Source organism: Cornus florida, unplaced genomic scaffold (genome assembly GCF_030987335.1).
Source record: "Cornus florida cultivar Cherokee Brave unplaced genomic scaffold, ASM3098733v1 CherokeeBrave_3.0.0_Hap2_Chr06, whole genome shotgun sequence".
Classification (NCBI taxonomy): Eukaryota; Viridiplantae; Streptophyta; class Magnoliopsida; order Cornales; family Cornaceae; genus Cornus; species Cornus florida.
Window position 1 is genome coordinate 71,579,852 of NW_026775576.1, and position 22,240 is coordinate 71,602,091.

Here is a 22,240-nt window from a genome sequence, read left to right on the forward strand (position 1 = left end):
AAGAAAAAAAGAAAAAAAAAAAAGTGAATAATATAAAGTTTTTCTTTTTTAAAACTTTTTTTTATGCATAAATTGTTCATGAGGGTAGATTGGTCCAATTTAGTAAATGGTAAGGTTGAAAAAGTCACTTAAACGGTCAAAGGGTAATTTGGTCAATTTATCATGTAAAGGGGTATCTTTGTCCATTTTTGAACCTTCAAGGGGTGTTTTTGTCCAAAAAACAGATAAGTTTCCTCTAATGCTACGTTTGGTGTGCAGGAATGGAATGGAATGGAATGCTCATTCCAATTATTCAGTTGTTTGGTGTGCAGGAATGGAATGGAACGACCATTCCAATGGAATGAAAATCTATTCCAGATAATGAAAATTCATTCCATTAGTAAACCTATGGAATGGCCATTCCATTCCATAGTAAGATAAAATATTTTTGTAATATTCCCAATAAGCCCTTAATCACATTCCAATAAGGCAAAAATATTTCGCATTCACTAAAAATCTTTCACATTTCATTTTTCATGTTTATCGGCTTCTTTATTAGACGTGGTAAAGGTCTTTTATCTTCCATCTCTTCTGAATATACCCAGAGCTGCCATTAACAAAAAAGTTGTAGGACTTTCAACCAAATTATAAGTATTAATTTCTTTGTTTATTTATTTTTGATAAGTAGGTATTAAATCTCTTTTATCTTCTGAGTATATCACTTTTTTATTTTTATTTTATTTTTATTATTATTATTATTTTTGTATCTTTGCGTTGAAACATTTGTGTAATTATCTGGAACCAAAAGTGGACTAGTTTGACTTTTGGACCCTTAGTCAAGTTCATCATTGGATGATTGGAGAACCTTACTTCATTAGAATTTTATCAAACTAGAATTTTCAAGAAATCTATAATAAAAAAAATTACACAAGTACTTGGAAATATTAGCACGTTTTTTTGTTGGGTTGATGATTTATTTATTTCCTTAACTTTATTTGAGTTGATCTTATGGTGCACGATTTTTTATATATTATTAAGATTGATATATCATTATATATATATATATATATATATATATATATATATATATATTATTTTTTGACCTTTACATTAATTTCTTAGATTAAATATTCAATCATGGTGAGTTGTTTAGTTATAATTTTTTAATTTTTCTTTCCTCTAATGAAAAGGGCATTTTTGAGAAAAGGCATTCCCTTCCAGATTTAATGATACTCAACCAAATAATAAAATGGTAATAATTATTCCATTCCATAATGGTTTATCGTGTCACACCAAACATTAGAATGGTAATACTCATTCTCATTCCATTCTCATTCTCATTCCATTCCAAATTTCATTATATTTCATTCATGCACATCAAACGTAACATAAGTGTCCTTTTGTCAAACCTTAAGAGGCGTGGCTGTACTTTACCCTTTTTTTTAGAAAGTCTATAAATATAGGTATTATTGAAATAGATATGTTAATAAAATAATTTAAAAAATTAAAAGAACACAAATCGCCCCAATAAAAAATAAAATAAAAAATGTAATTGAGGATATTGAGTGGTTCAAGTGACCCATTAGTTTTCTCCAATATTTCAAATGGTAAATCCCACTCATGGAATAAGTTTATTGTATGTATTTTTTTATTAAAAAAACAAACAAGCTTGTTTGATTGAAGACCAAGAAAAGAATACTAAATTGGGAAAAGAATGATATAGTTTTCTCTAATATCTCAAATAATATATCTTATTTTTCAGTTTTAATATTGTATTTGAGTTTTGTAGTGCCATGATAATAAAGTTATAATAAAGTGCTTTAAACAATATTATTACTAAACAAATTTTAAAAATTTAAAAGTAATTTTAAGTATTAAAAGTGTTTGATACAATGCATCATCAAACACATAATATATTTTTGAAAAATGATTCTTGCATTGAATAATTACAATAAATTGCTAGACCTATTCTTTTTTTACTTGTATTTAGTATAAATAACTAATAAAAAATATTAGTTAGACAATTCAGTACAAAAGTTTGGTGTGAGTATTACTAAGGTCTTGTTTTGATTGACTTTTCAAATGCATTTTTGGCTTTTTGAATTTGGAAGCCATTTTGAATAGTGTTTAGCTAAATTTTTTTTAAAAACTTTTAGGTTTTGGAAGAGCGTTTAGGAGAAACTGGTACACTAAAAGCCAAAATGGTATTTTAGTAAAACTTTTAAAAACCCAAATATATCCTTTTATTACATAGTTAACAAAATTATTCCAAGCTAGTCCCTATATAACACGTTTTAAACCCAATTCCCAATTGCTTTCTCCTTTATTTAAATATATTGTTTCCAATCAAGTAATTTTTTAATAACACGTTTTAAACCCAATTCCCATTTGTTTTCTCCTTTATTATATATTGTTTCCAATCAAATAATTTTTTTAATAACACGTTTTAAACCCAATTCCAAATTGTTTTCTCCTTTATTTAAATATATTGTTTCCAATCAAGTAATTTAAAAAAAAAAAAAAAAATTAAAAGATAATTATGAAAGATAATATTTATTTTACTTTAACTTAATAATTAATTTAAAACATTCAAGAAAGCAGGACTATGAAAGAAAAAAAAAGAATCTGTGATGTCTAATTTAGAAAATTCGTAGCCGAAATAAATACTCCTACTTTATATTGAAAAAAAATATATATATACACACACACAAAACGCACAATGTCGCGGCACATCGATTTCTCCGTCGGAGTTTATGCAACGTGGAGTTACATAACGTGACATTTTCACACCACCTCAATACACTTCAGAATCTTCTTTTATCCCTCTCTAAATACTCTCTCTACCTCCAGCCTCGGAAACCCGTACATGCCTGAAATGTTCTTCCCATAGTTTCTTCGAAGCACGGCGTGTGGATCATAACTGATAGTAGAAGGGCTCTTTTTCTTGCTCAAATCTCTTCAGTCTTCAGGTTTGGCAAGTGTTTTTCTGCTTTTCTCATTTGGGTTCTCTTTATTTTCTTGAATTGATGACAGTATTGTTCTTGTAAATTGGTTGCTTGCAATTTAGGGTTTTTTTTTTTATTTTTTATTTTTACCTATTGATAATTTTTTTGGCTATGTTTATCATTTTTTATTCAGTTGGTTCATTGAGTTTGTGAGTTTATATGTCTAATGTGTCGCCTATTTTTGGATTTTTTAAATTTATTTGGCGATGATTGTTTGGAATTTATTTTTTTTGTAACCAAGAATCAACCCACCCATTAGCCACTTTGGACTATTGGATGGTTTGTAAACTCCCAATATTTCCAATAACCGCAAACATTTAAACAGGTGTTTTTTGTGCCTTGTGAAAATTTTGTTTAGACACCAAAGTTGTATAACAGGAGAATAATGCATTTACAATTTAGCTTAATAGAACCTCATTTCTTGCCGGGTTACAGTTTATGTTAGTGCTTCTTCTTGGTGTAGAACTTCAATTTATTGGTGCTATCTGATATTTTTCCTGATGTGGGATTGATATATGTGAACAGGAAGTGTAAACCGACATTCCTTCATTTTTTTTAAATCCAGCATTTTCTTCTCCATGTTCAACTTTCCGTTTTTCATGATTTCATAGAATTTTTTGATTCGTCGATTCACATTCATGAATCATTCATTCTAATCGCTATTCCATACTGAAATTTATATTATTATATTACACTCCGTATTAAATTGTTTCTGTGACCATCTAACTAAAGTAGTGATAATTTGGTCTCAATTTGAAATTTAGCTTCTTGAAACCTTTAACCCTTGTGATGGTGGTTCTAATACTCTGGACATGACAATGAGCTAAAGCTCTTTTTCCCAAGGATGGGCAGTTACTGAGGATAAGTTTTTGGTGTATCTTGTTTGATATCCAACAATGCACTTGGCCACTTACCCTGAATTAGGAAAAAAGAATCTTGTTTTGTTTATACTGTTCCATCTTGGTCACTTTTCTGGAATTAGAAAAAATAATCTAGTTTCCTTCATACTATTCCATTTTGCACATTTATGTTTAGGAAATGTAGTTTTACAGGTTATTGTTCTTTACGGGTCACAATTTTAGTTGCTGTTACTGACAAGTGATCATAAATCTTGTCATTGTTCTTTGGTCGGGTTAGTTGTTGTTCATGAATGTGTTCTCTACTGGGTACCTTCTTTATTGGGCTTGCTCCTCACCCTCTCAGCTTGCCTTGTTGCTAAATATAACGCAAAATAAAATGCCACCAAAAAGATGAAAATCAAATCCCTAAAATAAGGAGAATTTCTAAAAGGAGTTAAAAAAAAAAACCCTTCTAAAAATCTATCACTATCGTAGAAAACGTTTGAAACATCTATACAATTGCATGCAATATGTTTGACAGCACTTACAGGAAGGCAAAAATTGTCAAAAAGTCTGGGGCTTGTTTTTTTTTTTTTGAGTAGTTGTTTTGGTTCCTGAGAACAAAAGATTTAAAAAATGATGCAAAAAGTACTTTTGGTGGTTTTTTTTTCTTTTCATAACTGTTTCCTGAAAATGAAAATGATCCGACCATTAGGAAATAACAGTAGCATCTCTACATTGTTTATGTAATTGATTCCATTAGAATTGGATGGCTTGGTACAGATGCATGATGTTTTCTATTTTCATTGCTTCAAATTGGACATTTACAATCAAATATGCTATTAGCTCTCTTCTACCGGCCACCTTTTTTACAGTGAAGCTTTCCACTTTTTTATGGTGATACTTTTGACACAAATATTCAAACACATATTACCAAAATTTATCTTTCTATTTACACTGACAAATAGTATCATAAAATGGAAAAACCACTAGATTAAGATTCTATTTAGTGCACTAGATCTACTAACCTGTTGTATTTGGAGTGACTGGAGTCAAATCTTTATTGTATCAAATCAGTTCGTTACATGTTATTTGCTTTTAACTAGTAATATATTTCTATTTTCATTGCTTCAAATTGGACATTTACAATCAAATATGCTGTTAGCTTTCTTCTACTTGCCACTTTTTTACAGTGAGGCTACTACAACATCCACATGTTTGTCTTTTCATATATTAATATTTTTGACACAAATAAGTATTCTATCAGGATAATAATTTGAAATTCATAAAATTTTTATTTCTATTTTTATGTAAAAGAAGAAGAGACATTATGAAGGAAATTATTTCTTCTTTTCTTTTCTTTTTCCATCCTTTCTCATCCATTTCTTTTTTTAAATTCATCAACAAACAGAACCTAAATGAACTATGTAGAGTGACTATAGTCTAATCTTTATTCCATCAAATCAGTTCCTCACACATTATTAGCTTTTTACTAGTAACACACACACACACACACCACACACACACACACACACATAGATTCTTCAATTGTTAATATGACTAAATAAACTCTGAACTAGTGATTTTTCAAAAACCCTAATTGGTAAATTACCTTTTTCCTCTTGTTTTATAGCTTTGACTTCCAAATATGCTAATCTAACTAACTTTAATAAGTACCATTTAAAAGTTAAATAAAAATACACACTCAAGCTTTTGTGACGAAATTTGCCAACTTAATTGACCTAACAGGCATCAAAACATTTATATTAGTTTTAGGAATTTGGTAGTTCGCTAACCAAAAGAAAAACTCACTGTTTTGGTGTTCAATTTTTCCTATGCATTAATTGTTGTTGTCTATGCCGTTACACTGTAATTACTTTGTTTGCATTAACCATTACTACCAGGGCAGAAGTAAAAATATGCAGAGCCAAACTAGTTATTTGAAATTAAAATTTCAAAAAAATTATAAAATTTATGTAATAGTTCTTCTTTACTATACAACTTTTAATTTATATTCTTTAGAGCATGTCTACTACGAGGATACTCTCACTGAGTTTGCATCCTTATGACTTTAAGATTAAGAGGTCAACTTCGCAGCCTTGCAATTTAATGGTTATAAGAGCGCGAGTTTAATGGGAGTATGTTCATAATAGTTTTTTCCTATTCTTAGTATAACGTAAAAAATGAAGGATATAGAACCTAAAGAAGAAGAGGAGAATTCGACTTAATAAATAGAGATTGAAAACTAATATAAAGAAGAAAAAAAATTCTAGGGAGGAAAACATGCTGACAGCTAATAAATGAAGTTGTCAAGTTTCAAGGTGCTCTTTTCTTCTCTATTGAATTCTTATAGATACAAATATTTTATATGTATATTTGAATGGAGTATTGATATGTTGTTACAAGGATGAAAACACTTGCTGTTAATACTATTTTTCCCTAGATTTGGATTTTTAAAAGCAAGAGCAAATGGACTTTGAAGGGGCTTCATGTAATTTTATTTTGCACTCGCCATTAGTAGGTAACATACATAAGGGTTTTGAAAAAAAACTTTGGAGGGGGGCCATGGCCCCCCATGCCCCTTGATTACTACGACTTGAATCTATGGTTCAGAGTGATTTTAGGGGCGAGTTCTTTGCTGCTAAAATTAACGTTCTGTAACATGTAATATAAAGTATGCATCATTTGGTATAAAGTAAGGAACTGTATGGAAATAATTGCAAACATAAAAGAAAGCTCAATTAGATTCCCATATAAGCTCAAAAAATTACGAATTGATTTTTTATGTGCAGCTACACTTACCCACATGGTAAAATACTTTCATGGAACTAAAAATATGTTCCTCACGTGTGCTGCAGTAATTTCAGTGGAACATTTATCTGTATATTTTATATATGTCAATGTACAAAGATGGTATTATAAGTCTGTCATGCCAATTCAGATTCAGTTATTCTTAAATTATGGTTATTACTTATGGTTTGATGGGGTTACCACATTGGTTTATTAACATGTTCCTTTTGGTATGTGTGCATGGATGCTCTTTTTTTATTTTTTATTTTTTTATTATCGGGTAAGTATTCACACACGCATTACCCACACCAAGGCTCGAAGCCCTCTCCTCCTCTTTGAGGATAGGGAGGTTATACCATTGCGATAATGGTCCTTTGGTTGGATGCTCGTGTTTTGTGTTGTTTTCATTTATGAAGTGATTATTATTTTTATTTTTCATTTTGTTTTTCATGTCGACCTTCTAAAGGTTCATTTATCTGAGTATTCAACGTGTGATTGTTTCTATCTAGGTTTGCATTTGATAGACCATGAAGAGGGCAATGCCATTTGGTGACCAGGTGGATATCTCATCAGATGAATCTTCTTCCTCTGATGCAGATGATGATGATCACCCGCTGTTGAACGACAATGTCGAAATTGATCAACCTGCTAAAGAAATGACTTCTGAAGAAATGTCGCCTGAAGGTATTTGAATCACCTCTTTTACTCGGCTGAAGACTCGTGTTGAGTTGATTATTATTATTATTATTTTAAAAAAAAAAAATTTGCCATTAACACTTGGATTTAGTTTTCCTTGAGCTTACTGATTTTTTTTACGTTTTTTCTTAATTGACTTCTGGGATATATTGCCATTCAAACTGTTGTGGCTTTTGTGGGGCTAGATATATTGGTGGTTGTGGTTTAAATCTTCCGTCTTGTATTTAGAAGTGATTCCTTGTTTGAAAATTTCCTCTAATCCTAATCAAGACCTAATATTTTTTTGTATTGAAGCAAGAACATAAACTCGGGACTCCATTCATGTTTTTTCCTCCTTTTTATTGGTGGGTGTGTGGGTTGGGGTGAGGGGTTCTGAAGGGGAAAAGACCTTATGTACTTGTATAGGGTCCTCTTGAGTTGCTTTGGGCAGCCTTTTGCTGATCAAAATAATCACTAGGTTTTAGTTTGTCTTTTTTTTTTTTTTTTTTCCTCCCATACTCATGTATCAAGCTGAGCATTATTAAAAGTACTAAATAATATTGAAGAATATCATTAATTTATATACGATGTTATGCTGTCCTGAAACTGCAAGCCAATTTTTCTTTGTCCATCTTTCCTCTTGGATGGCTATATATAATTGTTTCTATCAAGTAGTGTGGGAATCCTGACAATTCAATGAGTTATGTTATCTGTAAACGAGCAGTGAGAAAAACATCAGTATTAACCATTATATTGAAGTAAATACAGAGAATGGATGGAGATATCGAGCATTGGAATGGCTTTAAATAAAACTTGGAGTGGCATTATAATATACTATAGTAGAAAATTTAAGGTCCTAAACAAGGTTTTATCAACATATTTATTTGCTCATCCTACAGAAAGGATTGTTTTCTATCCTCTCAAGACTTTGTTATATTTCTTGATTAAAATCGATATTTAATTTTTATTCATTGTTTTGCTTTTATAAATAAATTTATTATTCTTATAGTTTGGCCTTTGACTTTTTGATAGGACACATTAGCATTAGATAATTTTGATCATATGAGGTACAAATACTCCATCCAATTGGAGCGCTTGATTAGTGGAAATTTTGAATGTCTTGGTTCTTGACCAAAAGAATGTAAGTCCAGTTGGTTGGCATACACGCAGGTGTTTGGAGTGGTTTGGGTAGACAGAGTGATATGGATGGAATAACGAAAGTGGTGGATGTGTCCGCCAAAGTAGTCGTAATAGACAGTGCCTCACAACCACCACCACAGTTGTTACTGATTTCACCACTGGGAAGGGAAATCACCATTGCAGACACTGACTTAGCCAAGAAGCTTGTTTGACATTGTTTTTTAAACAGTGTACTTTTTCCGTGGTGTTGACGAGATTATCACTGAATTTTGAGAAAATACGAATTTCAGGAATACTGATATCTCCGATTGGTATCTCTGCTTCTTCCATCCTGGGACCTGCTCATATATGATATGGCATGTCAATATTTCTTCCCTTAAATGAAGTTACTTTGTGAAAATAGGCTGGTTTTCAACCTCTGCTCCATCTCAAGTAGTTTAGATGTATACGTATCATACCTACATCAATTTTGCAAGTCATTTCAGGTTAATAATTACATATTAATCATATATAGAAAATATCATGTACAGAATAGGTTGGATATGGGAATCTCTTGGAAAATCTTTTTCTGCTGATATGTGAATTCATTCCACCGAATTCTCCTTCCATGCATTCTTAGTTGTATTATAATTTCTACCTGCTTTCTTCTTTAAGACCCCTCTACTTTCTAAAACGCAACTATTGCATAACCCATTCGCTACAATTGCAGCTGCAATGATCAGAAGGGCAGAAATGTATCAAGAATACATGAAGCTGATCCCTGTCCCGATTCACCGTGGCTCTGTTATTCCATTTACCTCATGGACAGGATTAGGCAAATCCATTAAGCAGTTATATGGGCAACCCCTGCATTACCTCACCAATATTCGCCTAAAACAGTGGGATCAAATGAGGACTGGTCATGAGAGTGAAGACACACCGTTGGATACCCTGTTTCATCCTTGTAAAGCTGAAGCCAGCATCTGGCTTGTTGAAGAAGTTCACCGGCTCACCACTTCTCATTGTCAGTTGGCTAAACTCTGGTTGGCGGATCCCATTCACCATGCTTTTATCGACCCCATTTTCCCGAAAATATGAAGCTCGTCGCAAAGATCCTGTGTCTTCCTTGTTAATGCTTAGTTTGTCAGATGCAGATGTGTAGACTGCCCGATGTGAATTCAAGATGAAGTACTTAGATTTATTTGTTCTGTTTTTTTCTTCTCCGAACTTTGCTCATAGTCTCATTGTCAGTTGGCTGTCTCATGCACGAGGAATGTAAAAAAAAACTCAGGCTCTCAATTGTAGGAACAATGGTTCAAGTCTGAAGGTATCTACTTAATGTAAATAATGCAAAAAAGTTATGTATGTACCTAACTGCCGAAGCATTTTATGCCACAAAGGTAATGTGTCCTATCTTATTCAAATAATTACTAGTGTTGTTTGCTAATCTGAATGAACACTCCACATCTCTCCTCCAAATCCTCCACATTCCACAAGGAACCTCCACCCTATAATAACCCTCTAACATTAAAAACAATTGATGATTGACTGTGACCGATAGTCCTTTAGAAGGGCTAGCAATCGGAAGCGAACACGTCCACTGAACACGGTGGACTGAGACTTTGCCTTTTTTTTATTTTTTAAGTGAGATTTTGGAATTGAGATATTTTCATTTTTGAAGTAGGGGTATGGTATTGCTAATTTACTAGTCTGTTGGTTATTTTATGCACCGTAATAACTTGGCAATTCTTGTGAAATTCACACACTTATCAATATATATATATATATAAAATAATTTTACACCAAGTCATTGAGGGGAAAGAAAGATTACTTGGAGACCCTGCCTCGTATATTGGATTTAACACACACATACAGATATCTTGAAGGCTGCTGAAAGAAATTACCTCATTCTTTGAAAGCTGCTGAAAGAAATTACCTCAGAAAGAGATTACTTATATTGGATTTGATACTGTGAACATGTTAAAGGCCACTGGTTTCCCTTCACAAGCAAGTATAAGAAAAAAGAATTCGTCTAACGGTATAGGGCGTTTGTTGCTCCATTAAAAATAAAATCCAAAAATATTTTTCATCTTCTACCAGATAGGGCAAACCAAACAGTAATGAAACCTGGTATGTCTGTACATTTCACTTCTTACTCGTAAAATATTCAAACTTTGAAAAAAGAAAAAATAATAAAATAAAAAGTAAAAGAAAACAAACTCAGAAACACAGTAATTAAAAAAAGTATGAACAGTATTTATTATCCAGTCTAAATGGCAGCCTCTCTATCAATCACTCCAAACTCAGTATTCTCGTCCGGAATCTGGACTGGCGAGGAGGTCGAAAGGTTTAACTAGAGTGTCTTTGAGGATTGTGATCTGACCTTCCTTAAGAAGTATGTCTTCATCAAGTGCCTCCATCTTCTTCTTCAATAAATTCACCTCAGAATTTAACAGCATGTTATTTTCACTGTACTGCTTCACCTCCTCCCACATCAAGTCTCTCTCCCCCGAAACTTTTGGTAGTATTCCCCTTATTATACTTAATTCTTTCGTGCACTCTTCAAGCTCATTTTCAAGCTGCTTTATGTTCTCATCCTTCTTGATCATCTGTCAAAAAGGAGCAAATAACTCGATTACCATTTCAAAGCAAGCGAGACTTGTTACATCAGTAGGTTCAGTATACGAGTGAGTAAATAAAAATCCGAGCATAACAAGTGCAAGCTGTTAAAGAGCAGATTAGGTGGATTGGATATATATCATAGCAGATATCCAACTCAAATGGAATAGTACCAGGAAGAAACGGATGGAAATTGAAAGTGTAAACATTTTGTATATGGTTCAAGGATCTAGACTTCTAAAATGCCGGTACAAAAATCTAAGGGTCTACTTCAGATGTCTGATTTAAAGAAGGTAAGGCGTGTTTTCGAGTAAACACTTGATTCAACCTGAGAAGTTTTTAGACCTTCCATGGAAAGCAGATAGGAGAAGCCTTTTCTAGGATTTATTTCAAAGATATTCAGAAAACTGTGTGCACTACACTGACTACTGAAGTACTTGTCCACTCCAGCATCAACAAACACAACAGATCACAAATTGAAATAATACAACAGACAAACAGAAATTTATCAGAAACTACTTAAAATTATAAAATAATAACAATAATATACACACATATATATTTATAACAAACCATGGGACCTCTTCCTATCCTTCCAGATAGTTTATCTATAACTAACAAGATTGCATGTACACTTGTTGCCCGGTCATAGTTGCATGCGTGAAAACACACACAAGCACACACAGTACAAATACATATATGAGCATTAAGTTTCCATAGAAAATGAGACAGTTACATCATGGGCTTACCTGAAGTTCAAGATCTTTCAACTCGTGGGTTACACAGGAAACGGTATCAAGTGCATTCTGAACTTCACATTTGAGAACGTCATTACCTCTAACAGCTGATGCCAGCTCTGCTTGCAATTGTTCCACATCCAATTCCTTTGAATACAGCTTTTCTCGCAATAAACTCGTTAGTAAAGTTTCTGCTTTAAGCTCCGATCTTATGGTGTCCTATAAAAATGAAAGGTAAAAAAACCCACATTAAATGGAAAACCAATATGAGTTCAGTAAAAGTTCAACTTGAAAGAGCATGTTAAGATGCAATAAGCAGCAATGAACTTCTATGTATCACACCAATTTACCTCCAAGCTCTGATTGTTTATTTGGTCCAATTCATCCTCCGAGCAATTTGAATGAGATTCCAAAATGACCATATTGGACTTCTCGTGCAGCACAGCAGACACTGTCTGTAAACTCCTCCTTAGGCTTGCCATTCCCCTCTTGAAACCCTGGATTTTCATATCAGCTTCTACTACAAAGTGACCATCTAAACCAGTATTTACAACTTCAGTACCCTGCTTAGTTTCTGGAGTTTGGCCTGCTTTCTCTTTGATGTAATCTAGTAACTTTGAACAAAGCTGGGTGTTCTCGTTAAGCAATGATAGCCCTTGATTCTGCAAGCAGCAAACATGATTTTGTAGTTCCTGATCTAGCTTAAAAGTTGAAAGTCCACCATCCTTTCTGCTGCCTTGTAAACGGTGTAACAGGTTTATATTCTCATGTCGAAGAGAATCAACTTCAAGCTTACAAGATTCAACCTCCTTCCTCAGAGCCTGCTCTACTCCTGTCAACCTCATTTGCTCCATTTGCAACTTCCCTACCTTATCAAAGTTTTCCGAATAACTCTTTTGCCTAACTTCATTGCTGAGTCCTACTCGCAACCCGTCAATTGTCTTCTCTTGTTCACTACAGGTTCTTAGTATTCTAGCAATTGATTTGTGCAACTCCTTGCATTCTCTCTCTTTCCCTTTGTAGTTATTCCGGATGCAGCCTCGATCTCCTTCGGCTGCTCTAAACTTTTCGCCCAATTCAGAAAGATTCTGCTGCAGATTTTGGTTCTCCTTTCTTGCTTCTCCCACTATTGTAGTCAGGTCCTTGAGTTGTAGCTCTGAATTTGCAATCCTGCTTCTGGTCGCCTGTTCCCTCTCACTGAAGGAAGAGACTTCCCTTTGGAGTGAAACATTCTGCTCTGCAAGCTCCCTTACCCGCTCACGAAGCCTATGCTCTTCTGCCTGGTATTTCTCAAGCTTGAAGGACCAGTCACTTGATCTTCTGTCTAACTCCTTTTCTAGGGCTGACTGCAATTCATTCTTCTCCTTCTCCAGTCTTTGGATCCGCGAGTCCATTTCTGTTCTCACCAGTTCAGGTTCTTCTCTGGCAGATGCTCTATCAGCAATACGACCCTGTAAGGCAGATGAAACCTCAAGTGCCATACTTACCCTCTCCTTTGTTAGGTTCCTAATTGTCTGAATCAATGCTGACACACTGAACTCACCGTCCTGCAGAAAGTTCTCCTGTTCAAGCTGTTCCGAAAGAACCATGAACCGTTCATCAGCTTCCTTGGACTTTTTAAGTAGTTCCACATCCAAGTCCTCTCCCACCTCACCAGTGTTCAGAACTCCAAAATTATCATCAAGGAAGCTGGTTCGTTTTTGGAAGCCCAATATTTTATTGTGGTTATATCCATAGGTGGTTTCATCAAGTCTATCCGGCGGCCAACTCTTTTTGCAAACCCCTTCTGAATTTAAACTAGGGCATTTTTTCAAAGATCCACCATAGATATCTTCAACTGCAATTGGACCATCAAGGTCGAATTCTTTTGAACTTGTTGTGGGTAAAACACGAGAGCGGGAAAGTCTCTCTATCACATGCTTTGCAAGGCTCCGAGGAGATTCATGCCCAAATCCATTCTCTGCCCAATCTCTAGATGAAAAATATAGTTGAGTTCCTTTAGCTTCTTTAAATGAATGAGACCTTGGTTTCTCTTTTGCACTTTCCGTTGGTGAAGCAGGTGCTGTATATTGAACTCGTGGAGGACGACGCTTTCCACCATTGTTCTCATGCCCGGTGTGATTTCTTTGAGAATGGTTGCTCTTGGGTATTTCCTGGTGTTGTTCCCCATCAATGTACCTGTCCAAGACTTGACTTGAGACATCACTGGAGCAATATGAAGAGCTCTCTGACAGATCACGGTGTCTCCCAGCAGAAGAAGAAGAACCAGGCTTCTTTACTCCATGTTTGTTCTGAACAGAAACTGTTTTCAAGCATTTAGCCTTGGATTGCCTTTCAGGAGCAAGGATACGACAATTAACACAATCCAAAAACAAGAAAAATTAGTTTCATAGAGAAAAACACATATGTAAAATTAAAAATTGCATTAAAAGATGAGATGCATGCAACTTCTTATTCTCGAGAACTAGCTACACCTAAATGCCTCACCGAGACGAATGGCAATCGGATTGCTTCAGTGAGACATTACTGCTACTGCAAGGATGACCGCTGAAGCGAGACAAGTTCCTTTGTCCTAATGCACCCTCACTAAAGTCTGCCGATGAGAATGAAAGGCTCCTTCTAAGACATGGACTGGTACCATTGCCTGATGAGTTGTCCTCATAAATTTGCTCCTCTGTTGATGGAGGTGGAACTATATTATTGTTTCCACAACCAGACCCGGACGATCTGAAAGAGAAGAGCTTCTTCATCTGTTTGTCTTCGACTGAAATTGATTGCTAAAGACACGAGAAAGCCAAATCAGATAGAGCACAAAAATATTTATAGAAATATTGCATACATTACATAACTATTTTAAAATTCTTAGTATATACACATAATGTATAATGCAATATTTTGGTGAGAACCGGAAGATCTGAAAGGAATTGAAGCTTAAACCATAGAAAAGGGCATAGAGGAAATTCCATTAGATATATATTAGCCAACAGAAAAACCCCAATGATGGAAATATAAAGGAACTATGGTCAGTAAAAGATTAATTACTGGAAGGAAAAAAAAAAAAAAAAAAAGTCCAGTTAAGTATTCTACTAGTTGCATAAACATTTTTAAAAGAATAACTTGGGGATTCTATTCCAAAATTTTAAGCAATAAAATTCATCTCAGTTACGGAAACTCTTAAAAGGGAATTGGTAACCTTCGCTATACCAACAAAAATTCTCAAGCCATTGGAGCAGAAAGCAAAGAAGATTTCAATTAAAAAGAAAATAACAAGTACACACACAATTAAATAAATTATATTATGACTTCAGAAAAATATATTGTCGAAATTAATGAACAGTTCGAAGAAGTACTTCATACCTTCTGTTTTTCCACAGTAAGTTATTGAAACAAAACCGAGTGAAAAGCTGAAGAGAACCTGGGAAAACAACTGTTTAAGCCTGCCAAACAGCAATCCATATATAAAAATGAACAATAATGATTATAATCATAAATAAAAATGAAATTGTGTATATGTATATGTAGACAAATATATCAAGACATTGATTTCAGCAACCTTCTTTCTTTTAGCGGACATCATCAAACCCAAAAAGAGTAGTACATCAATGTGTTTCTGATCCATATTAAAGAAAGTGTCAAAAGTTCTGATTAACATTAAACCAATCAGGTGGTCAAAAGACCATATCACCCTCATCCTCCAAATCCCCTGCTCCTCGAAACCCTAAAACCCACCCTAATTCTCTAGGATTTGAACAAAACATGGCAATTTCAAGAAAACATGGAAGACATAAAAGCTTTTCACTGTCACAAATCATAATACAATAATGTAAAAATTAAAAATTAAAAAATTAAAAAGGTGCCCAATTCAGAGAAACCATGTAAACCCGAACCTGCAAATTCAAGAAAACATGGAAGACATAAATCCCAATTCACCTACCGAGTTTCTCTCTTTATAACGCCTTCTATTTTGCTTTAATATCTCTCAATAACAGAATGAACCTCTTTAATTCACCTATAAAAGAAAAGTTACAAATTGCCTTACTCCTCTCTCTCTGTACAGGCTCAAACAATAAAAATGCGACCGTTACACCACACTCCTTGTAAAAACTATTAGGAATTTTCAAAATTCAAAAAAAAAAAAAAAAAAAAAAATCATTAATTACTTCTCAATGTTCGGTACGAACGTAAAAGCTTTGGAGAAAATAATAATAAATAAATAAATGAATGCCGAAGTTGTAATTACAAATATTTCCTTGTTATTCAAAATTTCAAGATACACTCATACCAGTAATTCTGAAATTCCAGCAATACATATACTATAAGAGCCTAGACTATAGAGAAATCTTGTTAATTAGATAGAGAAAGATATACATATATATACACATGTATATAGACAGTGTCTTACTGAATTGGAGAACTGACGGTGTTAGAAGCCGGCGGCGATCAGAAAAGTCAAAATCCTGATTTGAGGTAGCTAATTGGCAGAAGAATTTTGAGATTCAGAGAAAGTAAGAGAGAGAAAGTGAGAGACAAAGGGGCAAAGGGAGAAAAGCCAGGCCCCTCTTCTTTCACTTCCTAGTTTCGTGTCACTGATTCCTTCGCACTATAATAGGGGTAATTTCGTCCAAGTGAAAAGTTTTAAAATTTCGATGCCGCGTAAAAGGCTCAGGATGAGGAGCGCATTTTAGATGGGTAGTGATTGGAAGCGATCACGTCCACTGAACATGGTAGACATGAGACTTATTTTTTTAAATCTATTTATCTGTTTTATCTTTTTTTTTTTTTTTTTTTGTTTTTTTGACACCAACAAACCAACCAAATTCAACCATATGATTCAACACAGGAAACAACGTAGGCCGGAAGGAGACCTCTTAACAATTTACATTCGGCTTCAAGAGTCTTTTGTCTATCAAATAAACTATAGTATTTTCTCTCCAGTAAACATTCCTTAAAAAGAGACAAATAAAAAAAATAATATGTACCTAGAATCACAATTAATACATTAAATATGTTAATAATAAAAAGTTTAAATTTCAAAGCCTTTTTAATTTTTACTTTTAAAAACATGTTTATATATAATATGAGAAGGAAAAATGGAAAGAATTACAATTGTTTCTTTAATTTTTCTACCTAGAATCACAATTAATACATTAAATATGTACCATTAATATAGATTTCAAAAAAAAATTAGAGGGAAGTTTTAACTTTCCTACTATAATTAAATTAGTAACCTAAATTATGTACTATTAATAGAGATTTCAAAAAAAAAAAATGGGGGCCCATTTGCATAATTGGTTTACAATCCCGTTCCACCACCACGTTATAATTGCCCAACTTTTCAAAAAAAAGTAAAGACTCCTTGACAATGGCCCCCTCTGCAAGCGATGGACTACTGACATTTTTCAAGAAAATCGAAACCACCTTGACGGGATGACCTAGTTGATTTCGAAGGATAATGCCACCACCACATGACATCTTGTAAGAATTGTAAGCAACATCAAAATTGAGCAATTGAAACAACCTAGCTCCGGTACAGACCACTTTGCAGATGAAGAAGGGGCGAGGGGAGGGGACATAGAAAGCAACCCATTTTGGCGAGATCAAGTGAGAGTTTGGGATTGAACCATATAAGATTAGAGAGAAACTAACGTTAGACGGTCTTATTGTTTCATGAGGATTCTATTGTAATGTTTCTTATTATTATAGATATTCTTGTAATTTTGATTGTCTTTATATTTATGTAAGAGAAAATGGGGATTTCTATGACTCATTTTGTAGTCATTTGATTGCAGTTTTCAATTTATTATTATTATTATTATTATTTTGAGTGTTTTTCCAAATTTTGGTCCAACTTTCTTCCATCTCAGTTTTGGAGCACTTTGAATATTTTTCGTTGGTTGCAATCAATTCTATGGGGTTCGTGGTGCTACAACATCATGATAGTATAAATCAAAATTACAATAATGTCTTTAATCATAAGAAACATTATTACTACAATTTTTTTGGCTGTCACTTTTGATGGGTTATTTTCCATTGTTGTGGACTCAATTTTTTGGGGTGTAACTTTTGTTTTGGGCTCGCCTATGTTGTGGGCTCGTTCGCTTGTACATTCTTCCTATATCTATACAATACATTTACCTTCCGAATATATATATATATATATACACACACACACACACAAGAGTAATACAATATCATTTTGTTGTCATGGTATCATCAATCAAATCCTAACATGCAATGTGAGACCCTGTCTATACATGATTTTGTGATTTAATAAGACGTAATTAGTTGGTGATATCACATTTGCTTAATGATGTGAAATGACTATTGTATTGTGATTTTTTTTTCCCTATTAAGAAATGCATACTTCGTTCTTATTTAAAAGTAAGGTTTTTTTTTTTTTTTTTTTTTTATTGGTATTCATACACACTTGTCTTTAATATTGTCACTCTTATAAGACATAATTTTGCATTATATTTATCTTAATAGTTTTGTGACAGTCTATGTTAACAACTTGACATAAATAGTTTAAAATTTTACCCTTGAAATATCAAATTTATTTGATTTACTATTTAAAAAAATACAATAATGGGGTAATAGCAAAGTAATAAAAATAATATATATATATATATATATATATATATATATATATATATATATATTGACACCATTTAACATAAGACATGACATGTTAATGTGATTTTGAAAAAAGAAAAAGAAAAGGGAGGTCTCCGTTATTAACAAATGTTACGATGCGGGCATAATCAATATTTAAAGGGTAAATTACACAAGTTTCTCTTATGATATGTCAGAATTAAATGTACCTATTCTAAAAATGAAACTAACCTACACAAATCTCCCTTTATAGTGAGAGACTGTTAAATGCACTAACAATCTTGTCTAAATTACTACAATACCCTCAATTGCTATTATAAATTACTGAATTACCCAATCTACACCGCTGAGGATGTAGGTTATGCTCACGGCAAATGAGTTGTTGCGGAGCTCCATCGGAGTTGGTGGTTCTGTGGCGATAGTGAAGGTGGCATTTTGTCACCTTTACCTTTTTCTTTTGGGAACATTACACTGGCATTCCTTGAGGTCAGATATATTTCACTTAGATGAAAATTTTAGTTTTAACTTTCACTTAGACCTCAGGTAGATATTGTGTTAAAAATAATGTGAAATGTCATATATACCCCCATTTTTAATGCAATTTAATAAAAAAAAATTCAAAATTGCAAAAACACAAAAATACCCTTAATAGGGTGGAACGCTCTCTCTCTCTCTCTCTCTCCTTCCCCCCCCCCCCCCCCCATCAGTCTTTCCTTACATCAATGGTATATGAAAACAAAAGAAGATGGGCTTCCGACGATAAAACTCTCAGTCGACGATCGTTAGGGTTTAGAGACGATAACTTCCAATATTGGTTGTTAGCGGTGATAGCCAGGATATGGCGGCGGCGGCGGCAAGTTTTAGGGTTAGGGAATGACGGTGGTTTGGTTCATGGCGGCAAAGTTTAAGCACGACAGCGACGAGGTTAGTTCGCTGCGAGGTTCAGGTTTAATCACGGTGGCGAAGTGGTTCATGGCGACGACAGGCTCATGACGTGTGGTTCATGGCGACGGCTCGTTCATGACGATGGGCTCATGACCTGCTGTTGGTGCTAGTAGATCTTACGCGCCGTGTGGTTGAATGCGCCAAAATCGTGACATCCAAATCTGCAACTCCGATGGCGGCAATTCGTTCTTTGTCGTTTGGTTGTCTTCAATTTGATCTATCTCGCTATCGTCGTCGTTTTCCTTTGCTCCTTGACCAGTTTTTTGATCGGTGCCTGGGCTTCGCTTTGGACAATTGCTTCAAGTGGATTCAAATCGAGTACGGTTCAGACGATGGCTTCCGGCATTAGTTGTTGGCGGTGACGAGCTATAGGCTTGGTTTGGGAACGTGCAGTGAGATGGTTTGGGTTGTAGTTGGGTCTTGCAGCTTTGGGTTTTGTTTTGGGTGGGGGCGGTGGTGATTGAGGTGTTGGGTGGGGAAGGTTTTTGGTGGTGGGGGTGGTGGGTGGGTGGTGGTGATGGTGGAGTTGTTGGGTGGGGCAGTAGTGATGGAGGAGTTGGTTGGGGCGGTGGTGATGGAGGTGTTGAGTGGGGCATTGGTGATGGAGAGTGGTGACGAAGGCGTTAGGTGGGGCAATGGTGATTAGGGACGGCAATTTGATCCGTTTTCATGGTTACCCGCCTCACACCATCCCGTCCCATTTTTGACGGTTTTGGAGGATCGTTTTACTTATTTGGATAGGGATGGTCTCATGTAATAAAAATTCGCACGGGTTTGGTGTAAGAGTGGGGTAGTCACCTCGCACCACCCGCCCCATTTAAATAGCCAAATTACTTTACTCTTATTTCATTAATATATATATTTCTCACTATATATTAAGTACCCCATATAACAATATTAAAGTAACACATGAATTTTATTAAAAGGAAAGTTGCAATGGTGAAGAATTGAATATGAGGAAAAAATAATAATAAATAAATAAATAAATAAATTATTTCAACAATAATTAAATTATGGTCTTAAACGGGACGGGACGGGACGGGTACCCGCGGGATAAAAATGTTAAACGATTACGTGGATGGGGTGAAAAGTTTCACGTTTTTACAATTTTGGACGAGGACGGGGGTGAGATTTTAAACGGTTGCGGGGGCGGGAGAGGGTACACCCGCCCAAACCCGCCCCATTGCCATCCCTATTCGTGATGGAGGCGTTAGGTGGGGGTGGGGGTGTATGTTGGGGATAGTTTTGTCACAAAAATATTCAAACACCATTTTCCCAAGTTAATCGTATGTCAAAATGGTAGCATAGTCATTTAATACATCAAAAGTACTCTGATCCATCAAAAACTAGCATTTGGTGTGTAAGTAAAATACTAAACCACTATTCCAAATGTGATTAAAATTTCAAACCAAAATGTTCATTTAGGTGAGATATAACCTAACCTCAAGAGGTGTTAATGTAATTTACCCAAAATTTTATTAAAGGATATTCATAGGCGAGTTGGGTATTGAGATTCCCCTTATTCTACAATCCGCTTGAGAAGAAAATGAGAACATGGTATAGGTATACGTAAAATGGAGTGAATTCAAAGATGTTGGAAATTCATTAACCTCGAAGATTCAAATCGCGGATCTTCTTACAAAGTGTTTCTCCGGTTCTAGCAAAGAAATATGATAGTGACTTTACCTATCATTTAAGGCGATCGTGGTTATCAATAAGAACAACTCGCTAGTCCAGTCTCTGACTCATATATAACCACCAAAAGACTTCTACTTCGTCAGAGAATTTGAATCCGCCAATGGGAAGTTTGTCGCCGCCGCATGTGATGGTATTTAATCGGAAGGTGAGGGATGAGGTGGTGTAATATCCCTACTTTTCAAAAGATTTTAAAAGGATTTATTTAATTATTTTATTTGTTTTTTTATTGATTATATGGCTATTGTTTATGTGTTTAAATGATTTAATTATTTGATGTGAATTATGTGATTTATTTGTGTGTATTTGTTTGATGTAATTTATGTGATTTAATTGTGTATTTATTTGTATTTATCTGTTAGCTTAAATGTTTAATTATTTATTTTGTTCTATTTTAATTTTTTATTTAAAGGAGTGGATTTGGATAGTGGTAATGGACCAACCAAATGGGTCTCATGGACTAATTGGATGGGAAGCCAAGATGGGTAAAGATTATAGCCCATGGGTACAATTTAGATATATATATATATATATATATATATATATATATATATATATATATATATACTACGTATATATTGATGTGTGTATGTATATATGTCGTGTAGGCATATTATAATTATTATTATTATTATAGTAATTATATTATTTTCTTTTTCTTTTATTCTAAGATACGTGAGTTATATTAGGATTAGGATTAGGATTTAGGGTTATTTAAGTAGTCCATATATATATATATAGGGTATGTAAAAGGATTAGCAAACCTTTATTTACAGAGAGAACAGAGAGTCGAGAGTTTGAGAGAAATAGGAGAAAGGCCGCGAGAAGGAAGGAAGGCAGAACAAGGAAGAAGGTTATTCGTGGGTGTAGAACCAAACCAGCAAAGGACGACGGCGACAACCAAAAGTTGTCGGCATTAGAGATTTGGCTAGAAAAAGAGGTGTAAGGTTTTCAATTTGAAATCCTTAAAGCAAATTATTCGTTTTACACTTCTCTCTTAGATCTCGTGTTGTATACACTCTAATATAGCTTTAAGGTATTTAATTGAAGATTAAAATATGGTTTGCATGTTTTAAAAAGGAATTAAATAAAGGGTTACATGTGTATGGGTTTATGTTTGTGCAATGATTTAACTTGAATTTTTATGCATGAAACTTAGATTTTAAGTTGTTTCAATGATGATTCTTGTTTAGTATTAATATTGGATATAAACTGGGACTTAGAT

The 22,240-nt window shown here is 34.1% G+C and overlaps 2 protein-coding genes across 3 annotated transcripts; one reads left to right on the forward strand and one right to left on the reverse strand.

Annotated features, from left to right (window-relative positions):
• The first annotated feature begins 2,661 nt into the window (after positions 1-2,661).
• LOC132311981 (protein RDM1-like) lies at positions 2,662-9,776 on the forward strand. 2 transcript variants are annotated; one of them, XM_059810176.1, is made up of 3 exons: positions 2,662-2,953; positions 7,123-7,297; positions 9,138-9,776. In XM_059810176.1, the coding sequence occupies exons 2-3, from the start codon at positions 7,141-7,143 to the stop codon at positions 9,503-9,505; spliced, it is 525 nt and encodes a 174-aa protein (XP_059666159.1). In that variant the 5' UTR covers positions 2,662-2,953; positions 7,123-7,140; the 3' UTR covers positions 9,506-9,776. The 2 variants fall into 2 exon arrangements, with proteins under 2 accessions (XP_059666159.1, XP_059666158.1); XM_059810175.1 differs by having other exon boundaries at positions 2,663-2,948.
• Positions 9,777-10,440: 664 nt separating this feature from the next.
• Positions 10,441-16,719, reverse strand: LOC132311980 (uncharacterized). Its single transcript, XM_059810174.1, has 6 exons — positions 16,166-16,719; positions 15,121-15,200; positions 14,251-14,540; positions 12,114-14,094; positions 11,776-11,982; positions 10,441-11,016 (listed from the first exon to the last, which is right to left on the reverse strand). The coding sequence occupies exons 3-6, from the start codon at positions 14,511-14,513 to the stop codon at positions 10,711-10,713; spliced, it is 2,757 nt and encodes a 918-aa protein (XP_059666157.1). The 5' UTR covers positions 14,514-14,540; positions 15,121-15,200; positions 16,166-16,719; the 3' UTR covers positions 10,441-10,710.
• Positions 16,720-22,240: the final 5,521 nt, after the last annotated feature.

Coding starts and splice junctions, on each gene's coding strand:
- LOC132311981 (XM_059810176.1), top strand. CDS start 7,141: ATGAAGAGGGCAATGCCATTTGGTGACCAGGTGGATATCTCATCAGAT. Junction 7,298..9,137: donor TGAAGAAATGTCGCCTGAAG/GTATTTGAATCA, acceptor CTACAATTGCAG/CTGCAATGATCAGAAGGGCA.
- LOC132311980 (XM_059810174.1), bottom strand. CDS start 14,513: ATGAAGAAGCTCTTCTCTTTCAGATCGTCCGGGTCTGGTTGTGGAAAC. Junction 11,983..12,113: donor TAAACAATCAGAGCTTGGAG/GTAAATTGGTGT, acceptor TCATTTTTATAG/GACACCATAAGATCGGAGCT. Junction 11,017..11,775: donor TGAAAGATCTTGAACTTCAG/GTAAGCCCATGA, acceptor CCTTTTTGACAG/ATGATCAAGAAGGATGAGAA.